Here is a 17,495-nt window from a genome sequence, read left to right on the forward strand (position 1 = left end):
ACATAGTTCTCATTTCTGATTAAACTATGACATGATGGCTATCAATTGAATGGGATAATACCAAAATGGTTGGAAATACCACGTTCCTTTATCACAACTAACTTAAGATGGATATGGGCTACAGAATGTTAGATTTGTCAATCCTTTCTTCTTAGTTGCTCCCTACTATTCAGCTGAGGCCTCATCAGTATAATATAACATTTTGGGGAAAATATACAGCCTAGTAAACCAGCGCAGGAGGCTAAGATAGAGAAGATCTCCACAGCCACCATATATTTTCCTCTTGTGCTCAAATAGGTTGGAACAAATGAAAGCCATACACTGCAAAAAACCAGCATGCTGAAGGTGATGAACTTGGCTTCATTAAAGCTGTCAGGTAACTTCCTGGCTAAGAAGGCTACAGAGAAGCTGACAATGGCCAGCAAGCCCATAAACCCCAAGACACTGTAGAACATGGTGACTGAGCCTTCATTACATTCCAGAACAATTTCTTTAGTCACAGAGTGCATATCCAAATCTGGGAATGGGGGAGATGTAGCCAGCCAAACACTACAAAGAATGGCTTGAATCAGGAAGCAGGAAAGAACAATGGAGGTGGCCTGCTGTTTCCCCACCCATTTCCTCATCCTGGAACTTGGTTTGGTGACCCTGAAAGCAAGGATCACAATGACTGTCTTGGCCAACAAACAAGAAACTGCCACTGAAAAGATCATGCCAAATGCTGTTTGTCGAAGGAGACACGTCACTTTATCAGGTCGACCAATAAATAGCAAAGCACAAAGGAAGGTGAGAAAGAGGGAGGTGAGGAGAGTGTAGGTGAGGTTCCGGTTGTTGACTTTGACTATGGGAGTGTCCCTGTGCTTAACGAAGACCCAAAGCACCAAAGCTGTGATGAAAGAAAGGGAAAGAGCAAAAGCAGTCAAAGTGATCCCCAAAGGTTCTCCATAAGACAAGAAACTGATGTCCTTTGGAATACACGAATCCTGTTCCATGTTTGGGTAATGATCTTGTGGGCACTGAAGGCATTCATCCATGTCTGAAAAATGAATAAATTCTAGCTTCTATGCATTTCAGAACAATTTGTTTTCTACTAAAATAATCCAAAATAATGACAAAATATTAAATATGAGTTGAAAGGTATAATCCCAAAGATTCTTCTGTTTCCTTTTCCTATAACCAAGATTCAGCCACATTCAGTGATGATTTGCTCCCTTCTCCCCTCACACTCCTCAATGCAAGATTTTTGGGTGAAACTAAGTTTATGTGTTATCACTTAACATGAAAATTCTTGAGAATTTTACTTGCTCTTTACTTGTATATATGCCAGATTTTCACTGACTAGAAATAACTGATCAATTGATCCCTAAAAATAATTGTGGAATATGTTGTTTTTCTGTCAAAAAGTGTCATTTGATAGGTATAAACTGGTGAGTACTGTGTTTCATAGTCAGAGAAGTGAAAAATTCTATATCTAGTTTTGCTCCCACCCACACATTATTCCAACCACTTCTTTTAATATAGAGTACAAATTTGTAAACATCTACTTGGTATCTTGTTTATGACAAGGTGAGAAAAAAAATTGGGTTAACCTTTCTAAAAAAGCCAGAGGCCTTTTTACTAAGTATCATAGGCAATGACATTCCGATAAATGTAAGAGAAATATTTTTATATGAAACAGCAGCAGCCCAAACATTGATAGCAATGAACTGGAAAGGAGAAAATTCTCCAACTATAATGGATTGGCAAAACAAGTTACAGGAATGTGTAGAAATGACGCAAGTGACTAACAGCTTGAGAGACAACACAAGGCAAGCATTCGCGCAAAAATGGGGAAAACATAAGAGATATTTATAAAATTACAACAGTGGTATAAAGTCTATAGCAGCATTTGATTGATCCTGGATTAATGAAATATAAATGAAATAAGTCAAAGGTTAAGTACTGTTCTAAGAATGTATTAGAAAGGAAACAAAGGATAAGGTAATAATGTTAGGTATATTCACAATCAGAAAATATACATCGGAAAATGATAGGAAGTCCAATTATGTGGTGGTTTTTTAAATCTATGTTAATAAATAGAGAAGAAAACAAAAGACAGTAGAAATATAAATTAAGTTTATTGTTTGTTAAAAAAATCAGTATCTGAAGAAATGTGCATGCACACGAAAGCTCATACCAGTAACAAACTTAGTTGGTCTCTAAGGTGCTACTGGAAGGATTTTTTTTGTTTTTTTCGACTATATTTGTTGTATAAGATTGTCAATAAAGTATTTAAAAATAATACTAATAAAAGGGAAGGATCTATACACCTCTAGCTATCTCCAAAAAGTTGTTTTTCGTAACTCTGCAATCTTCAGTTTCTCCTTCAAACAAACATATCTTCTTCTGAAAGGGTGATGGTTGTTTCTTTCCTTTTTGGTGCAGATAACAACCTCAATGACTTGGGACTGCTATGGTTAACTTTATCAGACTTTACCTCATATCAAGAACCACATTTTTCACTGAATTCTTAACTATTATCTCAACATAATGAAAATGAATGTCTTAATACCTGAGTGAAGGTACATTTGATAGGCTCTAGGCATGATATGCATTACCTGTTTGGTTGGAAAACTTCCCTTGTGGACACAGAATGCAATCATAGCAGCAAAATGGTTCCCCTTCCTTCTTTGCTTTATGGTAACCCAAAGGGCATTTATCATTACAAAGAGAAAGGGGCTGCACCTGTCCACAAATGAAAGAAGAGAAGGTTTTCTCTTTTGCAAGCTTGTATATCAACATTGGGAACTGTGAATAACTCTGGAAGTAATAGTTACAGATAGGTAGCCGTGTTGGTCTGCCATAGTCAAAACAAAAAAATTCCTTCCAGTAGCACCTTAAAGACCAACTAAGTCAGTTCTTGGTATGAGCTTTCGTGTGCATGCACACTTCTTCAGATACACTGAAACAGAAGTTTCCAGACCTTTCTATATAGTGAGAAGGTGGGGAGGGGTATTACTCAGAAGGGTGGTAGGAATGGGTGATTGGCAGATAGCTGTGATGAGCCTGTTGACGACTCTTAACGACTGCAATAGGTCTTACAGGAGGAAGCAAGGGGTGAAAAGGTGAAAAATGGCTTTGTCATGTATAATGAGATAAGAATCCTAGGTCTTTGTTCAGGCCAGGTTTTTCCATTGTTTTAAGTTTGGTGATAAGTTGTAATTCAGCAGCTTCTCTTTCCAGTCTATTTCTGAAATTCCTTTGTAGTAAAACAGCTACTTTGAGATCTTGTATAGAATGTCCTGGGAGATTGAAGTGTTCTCCTACTGGTTTCTCTGTCTTGTGATTCCTGATGTCCGATTTATGTCCGTTTATTCTTTGGCGTAAGGTCTGGCCTGTTTGTCCAATATAGAGAGCTGAAGGACACTGTTGGCATTTTATGGCATACACAATGTTAGACGATGAGCAATTAAATAGTCCCGAAATGGTATGTGTGATGTTGTTGGGGCCAGTAATGGTGTTGTCCGGGTGTATGTGGCAGCAAAGTTGGCATCTGGGTTTATTACAGGCTCTGGTGCCAGTGTCTGTGTTAGGTCTGGTTGTAGTATTATTGTGGGTTAGGAGTTGTTTAAGACTGGGTGGCTGTCTGGAAGTAATAGATATGGTGTAATAGATATGGTGCAAAATACGAATGGACCTCACCTGGTTAAAACTGCTGGGCCACACAAAGTCTTCTTCCCAAATCCTCAACACTTCTTCTTGGGGAGTATTGGAGTCTATCTTTCCAACTTTGATTCTATGAAAGGACTGATTTGGAAATGTGATCCAGTTTATAATATCAAATCCAGCCTCTAGCTCTCCATTTTCATTGAAGGAAACCTTTTCCCCAACAGTGTTATTAAATACTATTCTCTTAACAAAGTGGTTAAGCTAAAGAAAGCGGGGATAAAGAAAAAACAATAAATGGATATGTCAAAGGCTGTGGATCATTCCCACTTCATTCCAAAACTCTTGAAAAACTTTATGCCTGGTAATCGTAGATATAGCGAGTGGGAGAAGTGGGAGAAGACTATTGCCAGAATGTCCTGTTTGAAGCCTTCCCCAAGCTGTCTAGTTGTCTGCTATAGGAAGGCCTTGGACTGAGCCAGCAGGATCCTTCCATTGTTCTTAGTGTATTCAGGACATTACCTTCCACAACTCTTGATTCTGAAGTTTTACTCCTCCATTTACTATCACTCTGCCTTTGAATCTAGATGAATGCATGGCCTGCAATGCATGTGCTACTGCAAAGGCAGCTGTGTAGACACAGTAGCTGTGGCCAGTCATGCTCATTTCAAAAACAGATGCAGGAAGATTTTCCAACTTCTCTTCTCCACTGCAGATGCCTTTATCCTGTAGGTCTACCATAGAGTTGGGGAAGTGACACCCAAATGCCTGCTCCCAGAAAACCCTAAGGAAGCCATCTTCTTTCTCTGAAGAAGGGTTTCTCAACAGAAGAAATTTCTGGAATCCTACAACCTCACTGGAGTGAACAGCAAAGGATATAGCACCATGTAGGAAGCCTAGGTCCCAATCTCTTTGTACATCAAAGGAAGTGAACTCCATCTGAGCTGTCATAATCCAAACTTTATCATTTCTCTTTGTTGAGGGAAGCTCATGTGCTAAAACATGGGAGAATGCCCTCAGGATGAGCATGGTTTCCATTTCACCATGCATGACCAATGCATTGACAGTGCTCCTCATAATGCTTTCTATCATTGCAAATCCTTCTTCCACCATCTTCTCAATATCACTGGTAAAAGACATTTTGGGAATTCTCGCTATGAAATCAAAGCAGATACCTCTCTGGGCAAACTTGTGGATCACATTTTGTTCAAATCTCTCTCCATTGCCATCCTGCCCAGAAATTACTCCAATCCATGTCCACTTAAAATATAGCAGTATCCGGACAATTGCCTCATATTGATGCTCCAAATTTGGGAACATTTGGTGATAGAAAGCAGCTTGGGTTTTCTTATCTATCACTGCCGGAGAGCCGTATATAATCTAATGGAAATTTTAAAAGTTATGTGAGGAGAAAAAGACCAGTCAGATGTGTTCAGAGATTCTGTGGTGTTTTGGAAAGGCATGTAGGACTGGTGATGCAGAAGTGAGGTCTTTGTAGTGCAAATACACTGTTGATGTCAATATGACAATCCCACTATTGCATTTGTATCAGGCTGACTTCTCTGACACTCCTGCCTCCCCATCTGAAGCACTGTAATGACATCAGTCCAGGGAGGTTAGGTAAGCACCCCATCTGACCCTTCCATTACTGGTTGCTGTTCCACAGTGTGTGAACGATATTTTAGATGATACTTTAAAATTTTCATTTTTATATTAGCACTTTCCTTCCAGCTATTTAAGATCTATTTTGAGGAGTGCATGGTGGTTGGCAGGAAGCAATCAGGTTGGAATTGGAACCAGGTCCTGGACTTCCGGGGAGAAGTCATAGCAGGTTGGTTGCATCTGTCATGAGCTCTTGGCAGATGTAATAAAGTGGTGATTAATGATAGAGCAGTGATGGGAAACTGAGGGTCGGCCTCCTTCACCCCAAAATCTTAGGCTTCAAAAAGCAAGAAAGTATTGCAGACAAGTTTAAATGTAATAAACCAGAAGGGGAAGTTGAGGGAAGTCTGGTGGGGGGGGATGCAGGGAATTTAATTAGTTATTATTTGTCATGATGTGATTATGGAAAAAACAATAATGTAAAACTCAATAAAAATATTTTTTAAAAAGAGAGCCTGTCTTCTCCTCCTGCCTCCCTCCATCTCTGTGCAGGTGATGCTGTTGCTGGTCCTGATCCCGCTTTCCCTCGTCAGAGACCTGGCTCCTTCTCACCTCTCTCCTCTCCCCCACAGCACATCTCTCTCTGTGTGTCTCTTCTCAAACCAGCTGGGCTGCAGAGCTCTTTCAAGCCCAGCTTTGGAGCCGTTGTCTTTCAGGTTGTTGAGGAGCATGCTGTGCTCCAGCTGCCTTGGGCCCGCCATTGACCCAGATCAACCCCGTGATCGACTGATTGATCAGAATTGATGGGTCGTACATAGAGGATGTATAACAAGCTGTCTGATGGAGAAGGAATTCCTTCTCCTTTGATCTCCCCCTTAATTTAAATTGAGTACTACTAGCTTTTAGCTAAGCAGCTCTGACCCCTGTCTTTACAACTGATTTGATCAAATTAAACAGAACTTCTGATTCTAAGGATTTATTTGTACTTGCAAACAGATGCATCAGACAAAATAACTATGCATCTCCTCCTCCTGATTTGCTGTAATCTTACGCAGAGAAATAGAGTAAGAACAATGAACACAGAACGACCATCAAGGGAGAGAAATTTGAAGACAGAGAGGTCACTTTTGCAACAGCGATGAAGGAAGCAGTTAATGACAAAGTACAAAATCCACACTCTGCATTTGAGAAAAAGCCTTTGACAGTATTGAAAACCATCTAGAGAAAAACAAAAAGGAAGCTACGGTACTGAGTATGAAAAAGAAAAGAAAATCCTTCTACAAACTAACAAAGAGTTAACTGACCTCCTTGATCACTAAGAAAATAGGAGGATTCATTGGATTTAATATTCTAAGACACTACAGAAGATAAAGCAGGAGATTAAAAAAAATTCTTAATAACATGATGAGCAACAGAAATTCCAGAAGTCCTCATTACAGTAAGATATAGAAATTGTTCATAGCAGTCTAGCTTCCAAACAAAATAAGTGCAGTATTTTCCCATGATATTGTTTTTTGCTCTGACAAATTTATAACAAGATGTTACTTATATAATACAGTTATTTCATCCTGCAAACCATATAAATAATATGATTTACTTCCACTATGCAGAGGAGGGCAGTTTCAAAATTTTCATCTATTATTGCCTTTCTCACCTTCGGTTTACTGTTGTACCTTTACAGGCTACCGCAATTTAATTATTGTGTTACAGGATTCAATAATTACATTGGAATTCTGCTTAAGATCCTTTGGATATTGTTCCTTGTTATTCTTAATGTTCTGTTTTATTTTTTGAACACTTGCAACCTCGACTGGACACAAGTTGACTGAAAGCAATATATTTGCTGATCATTTGGAGTTAGGTAATCTTTTTTACTATATGTTGGAATTTGTTATTTATTTGACAGTGTTGCATGAAATATCTCATTTTCAATTATCTATTTTATATGTCTGCCGTTATGCAAGGTCATACCTTGAAATGTTAAAGGTTTTAGCAATCAAAGTGCATGCATCTTATCTGTGGAATCTTATGCACAATCACACAGGATATTGAATTAGATACTGGATACCAGTTGCTGTGAAGTGTGGAGAATGATGTTGTGCTCATGTCCTGCTTGTGGACTTCCCAAAGGCATTTGATTGGCCACTTTGAGAACAGAATGCAGGATTAGATAGGCTCCTGGCTTGATGCAGAAGGAGTTTTTTAATACGCTGACTTCTGGAAGCCTCACATGACTAAACATTGCAAATTAAACTTCTGAAAGGAAACTGTTTACATGTAAATGGATGAGCAAATGCCTTGTTAACCTTTTCATACTGCATTCATACCTGTGGAATCTTATAGATGCTTGGGATATCTCCCACGTGGAGACAGACTTCAGAGACAGGTCCCCCAATGACTGCTTCTGGATTGTTCTCTCTATTGCATTTGTAGTTGGGGGTTAATTTGCCCAGTGTGGAGAAGAGTTCCAGTGAGGCATGATAGGTCCACCTTGCATCAAAATAGCTGTTATAGATATGGAATCCCAGGGTGACATTTGGTAAAATGTGTGGGTTTTCATTGATCTCCTTGACAGCAAAAATCAAGGCCAGGATATGTTGGTAGATGTGGGTCATCACCCTGCAAATAGAGTTACTAGCACTGTGAGAGTGGATTTGCTGCCAAGTATAACATATGCTTCTCTTAAGTTCCATGCATTATTACTGAATACATTATAGTATAATGGTTCAGATCTAAGTATGCATGAGGAACTATTGTTACATGCAGTTGTGCTCACCAGCACAATGCTGATACAGCATTCAGAACATCTTGGGGATTCCTCACAGTCCAATAGCTCTGTAAATTTTCAAGGTATTTAATTACATACCATGATATGCGGCATAAATCATACTCCGAGTAAACGCACTGAAATAACTAAGTAACCCAGTTCCCTTCATTTCAATCAGTTTACTCTGAATATGACTTAGCTGACTATCACCTTTAGTGTTGTTCTTCAAAACGGGGTTAAATATAAATAAAATCAAACGTAATGAAAAATAACTTAGGAACATAGGAAGCTGCCCTCTAGCTCAGAAGTGTCTACACTAACTGATCATGGGTCTCTGACATTTTCTCGCCCCTACCTCAAGATGTCAGGGATTTGAAACAGTGACCTCCTCTGGACAATGAAGATGCTCTATGTTGAAGTGACAGCAATTTCCGCTTATCAATACTTTCACAGCAAATAAGAAACAATCCAGAGAAAGCAATAAACATAGTAATAAAAAAGGACCAAAATAAAAAAAATAATCCTCATCTCCAGTCACTGCTCTCTCACGGTTTCTTCCTTACAACCTGGAAATTCTTAAATACTCCTAAGCAGTACTATCATCTCAATGCTGAAGGGTAATGTGGCATAGCTAGGACAGAAACATGACATTCAGATACATGGCATTACAAAGGAACTTTTTTTTAAAAAAAAAAGCCTTACACACTGTCTTCAAAGATGTCATTAGAAGGCAGTTTTCTGAATGAGATTGAAATGGAAAATCTATATATCTGAGCTATAATGCTGGCAATGATGTAGTCTCCTGGTTGGTAGAACTTGTGGAGAATAGGAAGAGAGTTGCTGACACTGCATTTGATGTCAGGCGTCTTGTATGCCACCAGAGGCAAAAAGACCAGGACTGCCAATGGCAGTAGCTTCTGTGAAAGAATTCCTTCATTACACCCATTCTCTTGCCTCCACATTATACCTTACTGGGTTCTGTGTTGAGTCCCACAACCTGATTTGAATGGCCCTACACAGGATGATGTGTCATCTAATATGTCCATGATCAGATTTACAAAACCCTCACACCAAACTGGATGGGGGATAGTTATGGAATCCTTGTGTCTTGTAGTTTTTGTCATGGTTACTACAGCTGCCTTGAGACCCGGAGAAGTAGCAGCATGTAATCAAAATTAATTAGATAATTATAAGGGAGATAAGTGCCTATTCAGAATTACAATTTCTGTGAGACCTTGCAGAATAAACCATGTATCTCCCCGGGATAGCAAGAGATATTGAGGCGTCTACTGATTCACATCAACAAAAGGCCTTCCATATAATGAGATATTCAGAAGAAGATAGTACCACAAGAGAAGTCTTCATTTGGTTTCAAAGTTGACATTTTATTCATTTATTCATTAATATTATTGCATCTTTATTTTTGCAATAATAAAGAAAGCATATAGACATAGAAACAAAACAAAGGGGTAGAAACAAAAAGTTTTAAAGCCCTCAGGACACAGATTCCAAGCTGAGCTGGGTGTTGTATCAACCAATCGAGAAGGAGTGGATAGTTTAGAGTTAGACCCTTACGGTTAAACTGTCAAATAGGAATTGGGGAGCACTTAGACAGAGCTTAAACGTCAGATATGGCTCAGACAGGGATTAAATTAGAGCCTCAAAAGGGCTTTATTGGGGGCTAGCTAGGCAGGGTAACATTGATTATGAAAGTTCCTAGAAGGGGCTGCCAGTGGGTTCCTGGCTTCATGAAGCATACTAGAGAAAAATCTATGAGAAATCAGTTGAATCCTGAACATTTTAAGTGACAGTTTTAAGGGTGGACTAAACTCGGCTCCAATTTTATGAAATATCCTATTATCCTGGAGACTATTAAAGCACCTATAAAAATTTGGATTAATATAAATAAAAATAATAAGGATGACTCCTATCAGCTTGAGAAATTAACAATATGGGGCAACCCAAAATTAAAAATTGGAAATCAAGTAATAATTTGGATAAAAAAGGTATTTTGACATTGAATCAATTAATTGATGAAAATTACAAATTTGTGGAATATAAGACTTTACAAATGGATAAATATGAAGAAATCTGGAATGAATATTTAAGCGATAAGGCGGATAGTGGTGGGAAGTAGGGGGAGAAGAGAGAGGTAGGAAAATATTGTTTAAAAAGGTGTAGTCATAGGTATAACAGTGTATTCAAATCTTAATTGTCAAATTGTGTTATTGTTATGTTTTTTGTTGTATGTGTCTTTTCTTGGATTGAGATGACCCAAGTTCTCCTACTTGGGAAGTGGCATTGATTCTTTCCATGAGAAGTGAGATTGTACCCAAGGTGACTGGGGCTAAGAAAATAAAGAGGCACATTCGAACGAGCATGAACTTCAGCTGAACTGGGGCTTTGTACTTTCAGATTTGTTCATTCCTTCTTCTTACTAACTGCCCCTTGCTGTTCAGCTCAGGCTTTAGCAGAATGATGTAGCATTTAGGGGAAAAGATGCAGCTCAGTAATCCAGCACTGGAGGCCAAAATGGAGAAGATTTCCACAGCTACCATGTATTTCCCCTTAGTGCTCATGTAGGCTGGGACAAAGGTCACCCAAACACTGCAGAAGACCAACATACTGAATGTGATGAACTTGGCTTCATTGAAACTGTCTGGCAACTTCCTGGCTAGGAAAGCCACAATGAAGCTGACAGTGGCCTGGAAGCTCAGGAAGCCCAGGACACAGCAGAACATGATGACTGAACCTTCATTGCAGCCCAGAACAATCTCTTCAGCCATTGTGTTCATGTCTACATCTGGGAACGGGGGCGATGTTGCCAGCCACACCACACACAGACTGGCTTGAATCAGGGAGCAAAAAAGAACAGCAGAAATGGCCAGTCTATTCCCCACCCATCTTCTCAGGCTGGACCCTGGCTTGGTGGCCATGAAGGCTAAAAGCACTATGACAGTTTTGGCCAAAATGCAAGAAACAGCCACTGAGAAGATAATGGCAAAGGCAGTTTGTCGAAGGAGGCACGTCCCTTCCTCGGGTTGGCCAATGAATAGCAGAGGGCAGAGGAAGCAAAGCAGGAGGGAGACGAGGAGGGTGTAGGTGAGGTTCCTGTTGTTGGCTTTGACTATGGGGGTACTGTTGTGCTTAATGAAGATTCCCAGCACGAAAGCTGTGATGAAAGAAAAGCAAAGAGCAACAATGGCCAAACTTATTCCCAAAGGTTCTCCATAAGACAAGAATATTATATTTTTTGGAATACATAAATCCTGCTCACGGTTTGCATAATGATCGCTTGGACATTGTAAACAGTCAGCCATGTCTGGGGAGAAAAACAGGCTTTAGTAAAACCATTCTGCTTTTTCCTTCTTCATGACTTGCCTCCTCTACCACTTATTCATCTCTTTACATTCCTCTGTGCTCTCAATTTAAAATGCTCATCCCTTACCTGTCAGGTTGGAAATCTTCCCTTCTGGGCATGAAACACAGCCATAGCAGCAAAATGGTTTCCCTTCCATCTTAGTCTTCCTAGAGCCTGGATGGCAAAATTCATTACATACAGAAAGGGGCTGTGCCTGTACAGACATGAAATCAGTGAAAGTCTGAGACAATTGTATCCACTATGTCAAAGGGGCATTTTGTGTGGGTACATGTTGATTAATCTTTCATTATATTTTTAAAATATCAAATGACATTCAAAACTGGAGGTTAATAGTTTAGTATTAAATGGGTCTAACCACTAAGTAGGTATTCACAGAATGAGAGCCTTAGAGTCCAAGATTTTGCAAAGTAATTTTCCTTCCAGTTATTTAGGTATGTATTGACCATACCTGGTTAAATTTGGTAGGCCATACAATATCATTAGAAGAAATGTTCAATGTTTTCTCTTTGGGAGCAATGACATCTATCTTGCCAAGTCTGACTCGAAGAAAGGAGTGGTTTGGGAATGTTACCCAGTTGATAATATCAAATCCAGCTGTTAATTCTCCATTTTCATCAAAGGAAACCTTTTCCCCAGCACTGTTGTTAAAGGAGACTCTTTTAAGGAAGTCATGGAGCTAAATTGAAACAACAGGGAAGTCAACAAACTACGTTTTAGCGGCCCCCTTGAAAGTTCATATTCACTCATAATCATAGTAAAGCACCCTGCTAATGCAGTAAATCTGATTACCCTATATTAACATCTTCATCATCATCACCCATCAGATTTTAATGAGCTATATCCCCATCATCAGGATATCTGCCATGTCATAAAAAATCACATGAGGGAAAGACCTGGTGACATAAGTGTTGAGAAAGCAGTCAGCTATCTGGTATGAATTCAGTTTTCCTGTTCTTGAAGCACAAAGTGAAGACTATAGGTGCTCTTAGATCAAACTGTGTTGCTGGAGAAGCAGGTTTCCTTAGTGGCTGGGAGTGGTTTTCAACAACTTTAATATATGAATAAGGATCTAGTGGTATTTTGCCAAACCTTAGGTAAACACTGTGCATGTGAACTCTTTTTGGAGTTGGGTTCCAAAATGTTTTTAAAAGTAACAAGTAGAAACACACCATTATTTCCCCCAAACAATAGCAAAAGTATGCCGGCATCAGCCCTGAACTTATGATGTGCTGGTGATGGCATGCATGAACTCTCCTGAATCTCTGGGCTCAAGAAATTACCTGCCATGGTTCTTGATTCAGAAGCTCCCCTCTTCCACCATCCATCTTTGTTGCATGTTTCAATTTGAATGACTGCATGGATTGCAAAGCATGTGCTACAGCAAAGACTGCATTGTACACACTGTAGCTGTGGCCAGTCAGGCTCATTTCAAAGACAGACGCAGGAAGTGTCTCCAGCTTCTCGTCCCCCGTGCAGCTTTCCCCAGCCTCCCATTGTACCTCACTTGGGGGGAATATACAATTAAAAGCCTTTTCCCAGAAGATCCTAAGAAATACATCTTCTTTTGCAGAGAAAGGATTTCTCATCTGAATGAATTTCTGGAATCCTAGGACCTCCTTGGCGTGAACTGCAATGGATAAAGCACCATGGATGATGTCTATGTCCCAAGTATTTTGGATGTGAATTGATGTGAATTCCATCTGGGCGGTCATAACCCAGACTTTTGTCTTCCTTGTAATATCCTCTATTTCTAAAACCTGCGGAAGCATTCTCAAGCATATCATAGTATGAATTTCACCATGTAGAATCACAACGTTGGCAGTGCTATCTATAATAATCTTATATGTTTTAATCCACTCAACGAACGTTTCATCAACATCCTCAGTAAAATAGAGTGATGGCAAAGCTTCTACAAAGTCAAAGCAGATGCCACTCTGGGAAAACTCAGGAAGCACAGTCTGTACAAAACTCTGCCCATTGTCATCATCTATGAAAACCACCCCAATCCACGTCCACCTGAAAAACAAGAGCAATTGTAGAATCCCAGCATTCTGTTGGCCCACATTTGGGAACATCCTCTGGAAGAAAGCTCCTTGAGCATGACCTTTAATCACAGGGGCAGAGCCATACCCGACCTATAAATATGCATAAAGAATGTTGTTTTACAAAAAAAAAATTATTTCCTTTGTAAATAAGAACTTTAGAACAAGTTTCTCTAGCATGCTGCTTTCCATCTCCGAATCAGTAAAGTCCCCCTAACAGGCATCAGGAGCATGACTGAATTCTTAAAGTCCAGTGCTACAGGAGCAAATCTTACCTGTGGGATTTTGAAGATATGGAGAATGGTTACCATGAAAAAACAAACATCTGAATTAGGTCCCCCAATGACAGCTACAACATTATCCCCCACATCACACTTATAGTTTGGGATGAATCTTCCCCATGTGGAAAGGAGTTCCAGTGAAGCCAGATAAGTCCTGCTAGCAATAAAATGGCTATTGTAGATGTTGAAGCCCAGGGTGAGGTTGGAAAAGATCTGGAGATTTTCATTTATCTCCTTTACAGCAAATACAAAGACCAGGATGTGCTGGTAGCTCTGAGTAATCAACCTGCAATTAGATTTTTATGCTGTGTCAGAGTGTTTCACATTTAGAATACAGGACGTGGTGCATCTCTATTCAACGAATCTCTGAATTTTACCCCAATAAATGCCTCTTATTTAGAAACCAGACAAATGCATTCATGTGCAATGTTTAAAAGCTAGAGAGTGGGTGGCACTCTGTGCTGTGTTACGGGGTGAGGTCTGTCCTAGCTTCTGCCAATCTCAGTTTAAAAGCACACCAGTGCAAGTAGATAAATAGGTGCCGCTCGGCAGGAAGATAAGCAGGGTTTCCTTGTGCTCTGGCTTCTGTCACAGTCCCCCATGTGCCAGTAGTGGTTTAGTCATGCTGCCCACATAACCCAGGGTTTTTTTGTGGTTTTTTTTTTGATGATAAGAAATTTTTGTTTTTTGATCCTTTTTTTTTCTTTCCTCTTTTGTAAAAAAGAAAAAATGAACAATAATTTATTTATATGTATGTTTATACGTTCAGTGATATGATGATTTGTACAATGTATATTTATATAGACATGTGTATTATTTAAAGCTCGAATAAAAAAGTATTAAAAAAAAAATAATAACCAGGGAAGCTGTCTGAGGACAAATGCCGGCTCCCTAAGCCTGAAAAGTGAGATGAGAGCTGCACGACATAGTCACATTTGACTGGACTTAACCATCTAGGGGTCCTTTACCTTTACCTTTTTTACCTTATTCAGAAACCAGACATATGCATTCATGTTCAAAAGCCAGGTTCATACATGTAAATGCTATTGATATAAAAATTTGTTTTATGCAGATGTGAGCTCCTTTGTGTTGATATATTCTTATACTTTCTACTAGACTGATCAGCTCTCAAAGGGTGAGATGACAATGATATAAATGCTACTAAAATTGATCAAAGACTATAAAGAAACTTGAAGGCAAAGCAAAGTTAAATAGGAAACCATAGAACCTGCAGCGGAGGGGTGGTCCAGTCCAGAAAATCCAACACAATTATGGTGAAACGTAAATCGCAAATCCAGTCTCAGCAAACCTCTTGTGAATATAGAAGAAAATTATTTACCAGGAGAAAGCTGGTTCAAGATTTAAAATGCCCTATTTAATTGTGAAAAGATGTGCATACAATTCCATTTTCATTTATAATCAGATCACTCTTTTGTGGTGTCTTTCTATATATTAAATAAATTTTGTATGGATTCTACATATGGCTTTTTAACAACAAGAACAACATTGTTTACACCTGACAATATATAATTTTGAGTGACAAAGGTAACTATAAACAGCTATAGCATAAGTTGCAATATGTTTGATGCAAAATATTATAAAGGTTGATAATAATCTAGTCACAGCTCTAAAATATGTCTTAAGCTCATGACCAGTCATGGAGTCTTGGCTGTTCTAACTACAAAAAAATAACACAGGTACATTTTCTTGATTCTAAAGGAATCAAATTCTTACAAGATGTCGTCAAGGAGTTCTTCAGAGGGATGTTTTTTGAAGTTTATAGGGTTGGAAAGTGTGTAGATCTGAGAAATAATGGCAGCAATGGTTAGGCTTCCGGAACGATAATAGTTGTAGTTTACTGTGATAGGTTCACTCATATTACACTGAGCAACATTAAGACCCCTCATTTTGCATGAAATCTATCTGAATATCGATATTCCTATGCCCTCATTGCTATTCAATTATGTGTCTTTAAGTAACACAGCCTAACATGAATGGCCACTCAGTTGACCTTTTGGCAGCCAATACTACAATACCAGTTATGGTCCCCCGCCTGTCTTAAGCCCTGCTCTGAATAACACACTGGATATTAATCACACCCATCCACATTGGGTCATTGTTTTCATATTAGCTCCTGAAACTCCCTTGGGACTTACAGAAAAAGTTGAAGTAATCATGGTCAATTGGATAATTCTTGGGTAGATAATCACGGATGCAGAATTAGAGGTTCTCTGCAAATTGCAAGTGCAAACAAGCCTTTTGTGGTTTTTTTAAGAAGTTTCCTCTGGTCCACCTGTGAAGAAACATTTCTACACTGTTGAGATATGACAGGCACCCACTATTGGTGCTTTCCAGGAATAATGAAAGTAATTCTTCTTTCAACAAGCATTTTCAGCCAGGTGGAATGGTCTCAGCTTTAGATGTTTATTTTGTATTGCTTTTCTAACTTTTTTTTTTTAATTTTTACATCATTTAACTGTTTTACTTGTTCACATATAAAACAAATTGCAATTGATGACGTACCACTTTTTTTATTGTGCCTTCCCATCAGTTTTCTCTCTATGCTTTATTTTGTTACGTCTATCAATAACTCATAATTTTTTCACTAGATCCCAATTGCTTTCATTTTCTACTATTGCTTTTAGCATGTAGACAACCTGCTTAAATAAGTCAGCTCCCTTGACCCTGGCCCAACTTGGCATATCATAGAGGATTGACTGTGTGGGTCCAGGCACTGATTAGTATGATTATTAGTACTTGATGTTCTTAAATAGGCCTTCCCACCACCGTTTTCTCTCTATGCTTTATTACATTACATCTATTTTTTTACTAGATCCCCACTGTTTTCATTTTTCTATTATTACTTTCCCCACATTGTCTCCCATGTTAGAACAAATATTGAGCCCAATGCTTTTCCAAAGGAAAAACCTTTCCATTTGAGTGAGGGGTGTTCTCAGAGCCCAGCATCCCTGAGTGGTCATTGCTTAGTAATATTCCTTCTTCCTCTTGCATTTTCCATGATCACTCAGCCAGCTGTGGCATACTAAAGTAACTCACCCAGATTACAGATGACAGAGCTTTTTGTTAAGCATGGCAATGAAATTCTGGTCTTAGATATACTGCATGCTGTAGCTGGCTAGGAAGTGCAGGTCATGCACTTTCTAAACCAGCCAAGTATATGTGATCAGGCAGTATGTGACCTAAATAGTTTTGAACAACTTCTTGAAAGATCTAAGACACTGGGTAAAGGTATTATTTCTCAAATATAAAATATTCTCACACAGTGGTCTTCTCCTCCTCTCATCACACTATGATTAAAGTTGGGAAATGTTTGGTTGAGAAACTAGATGAAGAACTTTGGGATCGAATTGGAAGGCTAGGGAGGCTGCACAGCATTGGGGAAAGGTTGAGCGGAATGCAGAATTCACACATGCACACTCTCATCCACTTCACAACAAGAAGGCAAGTTAAATGTTGAGCCTACTGAAAGGACAAAGAAATTGTCCTGCAAACAAGGCACAAAAAAGTCCAGCAAATAACACAAAAAATCAAAACTGTATCATAAACCTCAGTTCCAATAAACATATAACATGATGATGGTTCCCAGTTGAATATGATAATGAACAAGATAATTGTGTCAATTCTTTATTCATCTATTTTGCTCTGTGTTGTTCCATTCACGCACAAAAATAAAACATTTTGGGGAACATGTGCAGTCTAATAACCCAGCATTGGAGGCCTGGTTCTCTACAGCAACCATATATTTAACAGAAATA

General features: G+C 38.9%; 1 protein-coding gene and 1 long non-coding RNA gene across 2 annotated transcripts in view; both read right to left on the reverse strand.

The window, feature by feature from the left end:
- The window catches only part of LOC309326667, a 172,347-nt gene that overhangs the window by 108,865 nt on the left and 45,987 nt on the right, over nt 1-17,495 (reverse strand). The gene's annotated exons all lie outside the window — the stretch shown is intronic.
- LOC309328412 (vomeronasal type-2 receptor 26-like) lies at nt 138-15,596 on the reverse strand (the record flags this gene model as incomplete). The annotated part of the gene is made up of 9 exons (XM_081838411.1): nt 138-1,036; nt 2,598-2,724; nt 7,575-7,866; nt 10,682-10,862; nt 11,928-12,072; nt 12,677-12,899; nt 13,263-13,531; nt 13,714-13,891; nt 15,454-15,596. The coding sequence occupies 9 exons, from the start codon at nt 15,594-15,596 to the stop codon at nt 138-140; spliced, it is 2,457 nt and encodes an 818-aa protein (XP_081694537.1).

The sequence above is a fragment of the Podarcis erhardii genome (assembly GCF_964252035.2).
Source record: "Podarcis erhardii genome assembly, chromosome: 13".
Taxonomy (NCBI): Eukaryota; Metazoa; Chordata; class Lepidosauria; order Squamata; family Lacertidae; genus Podarcis; species Podarcis erhardii.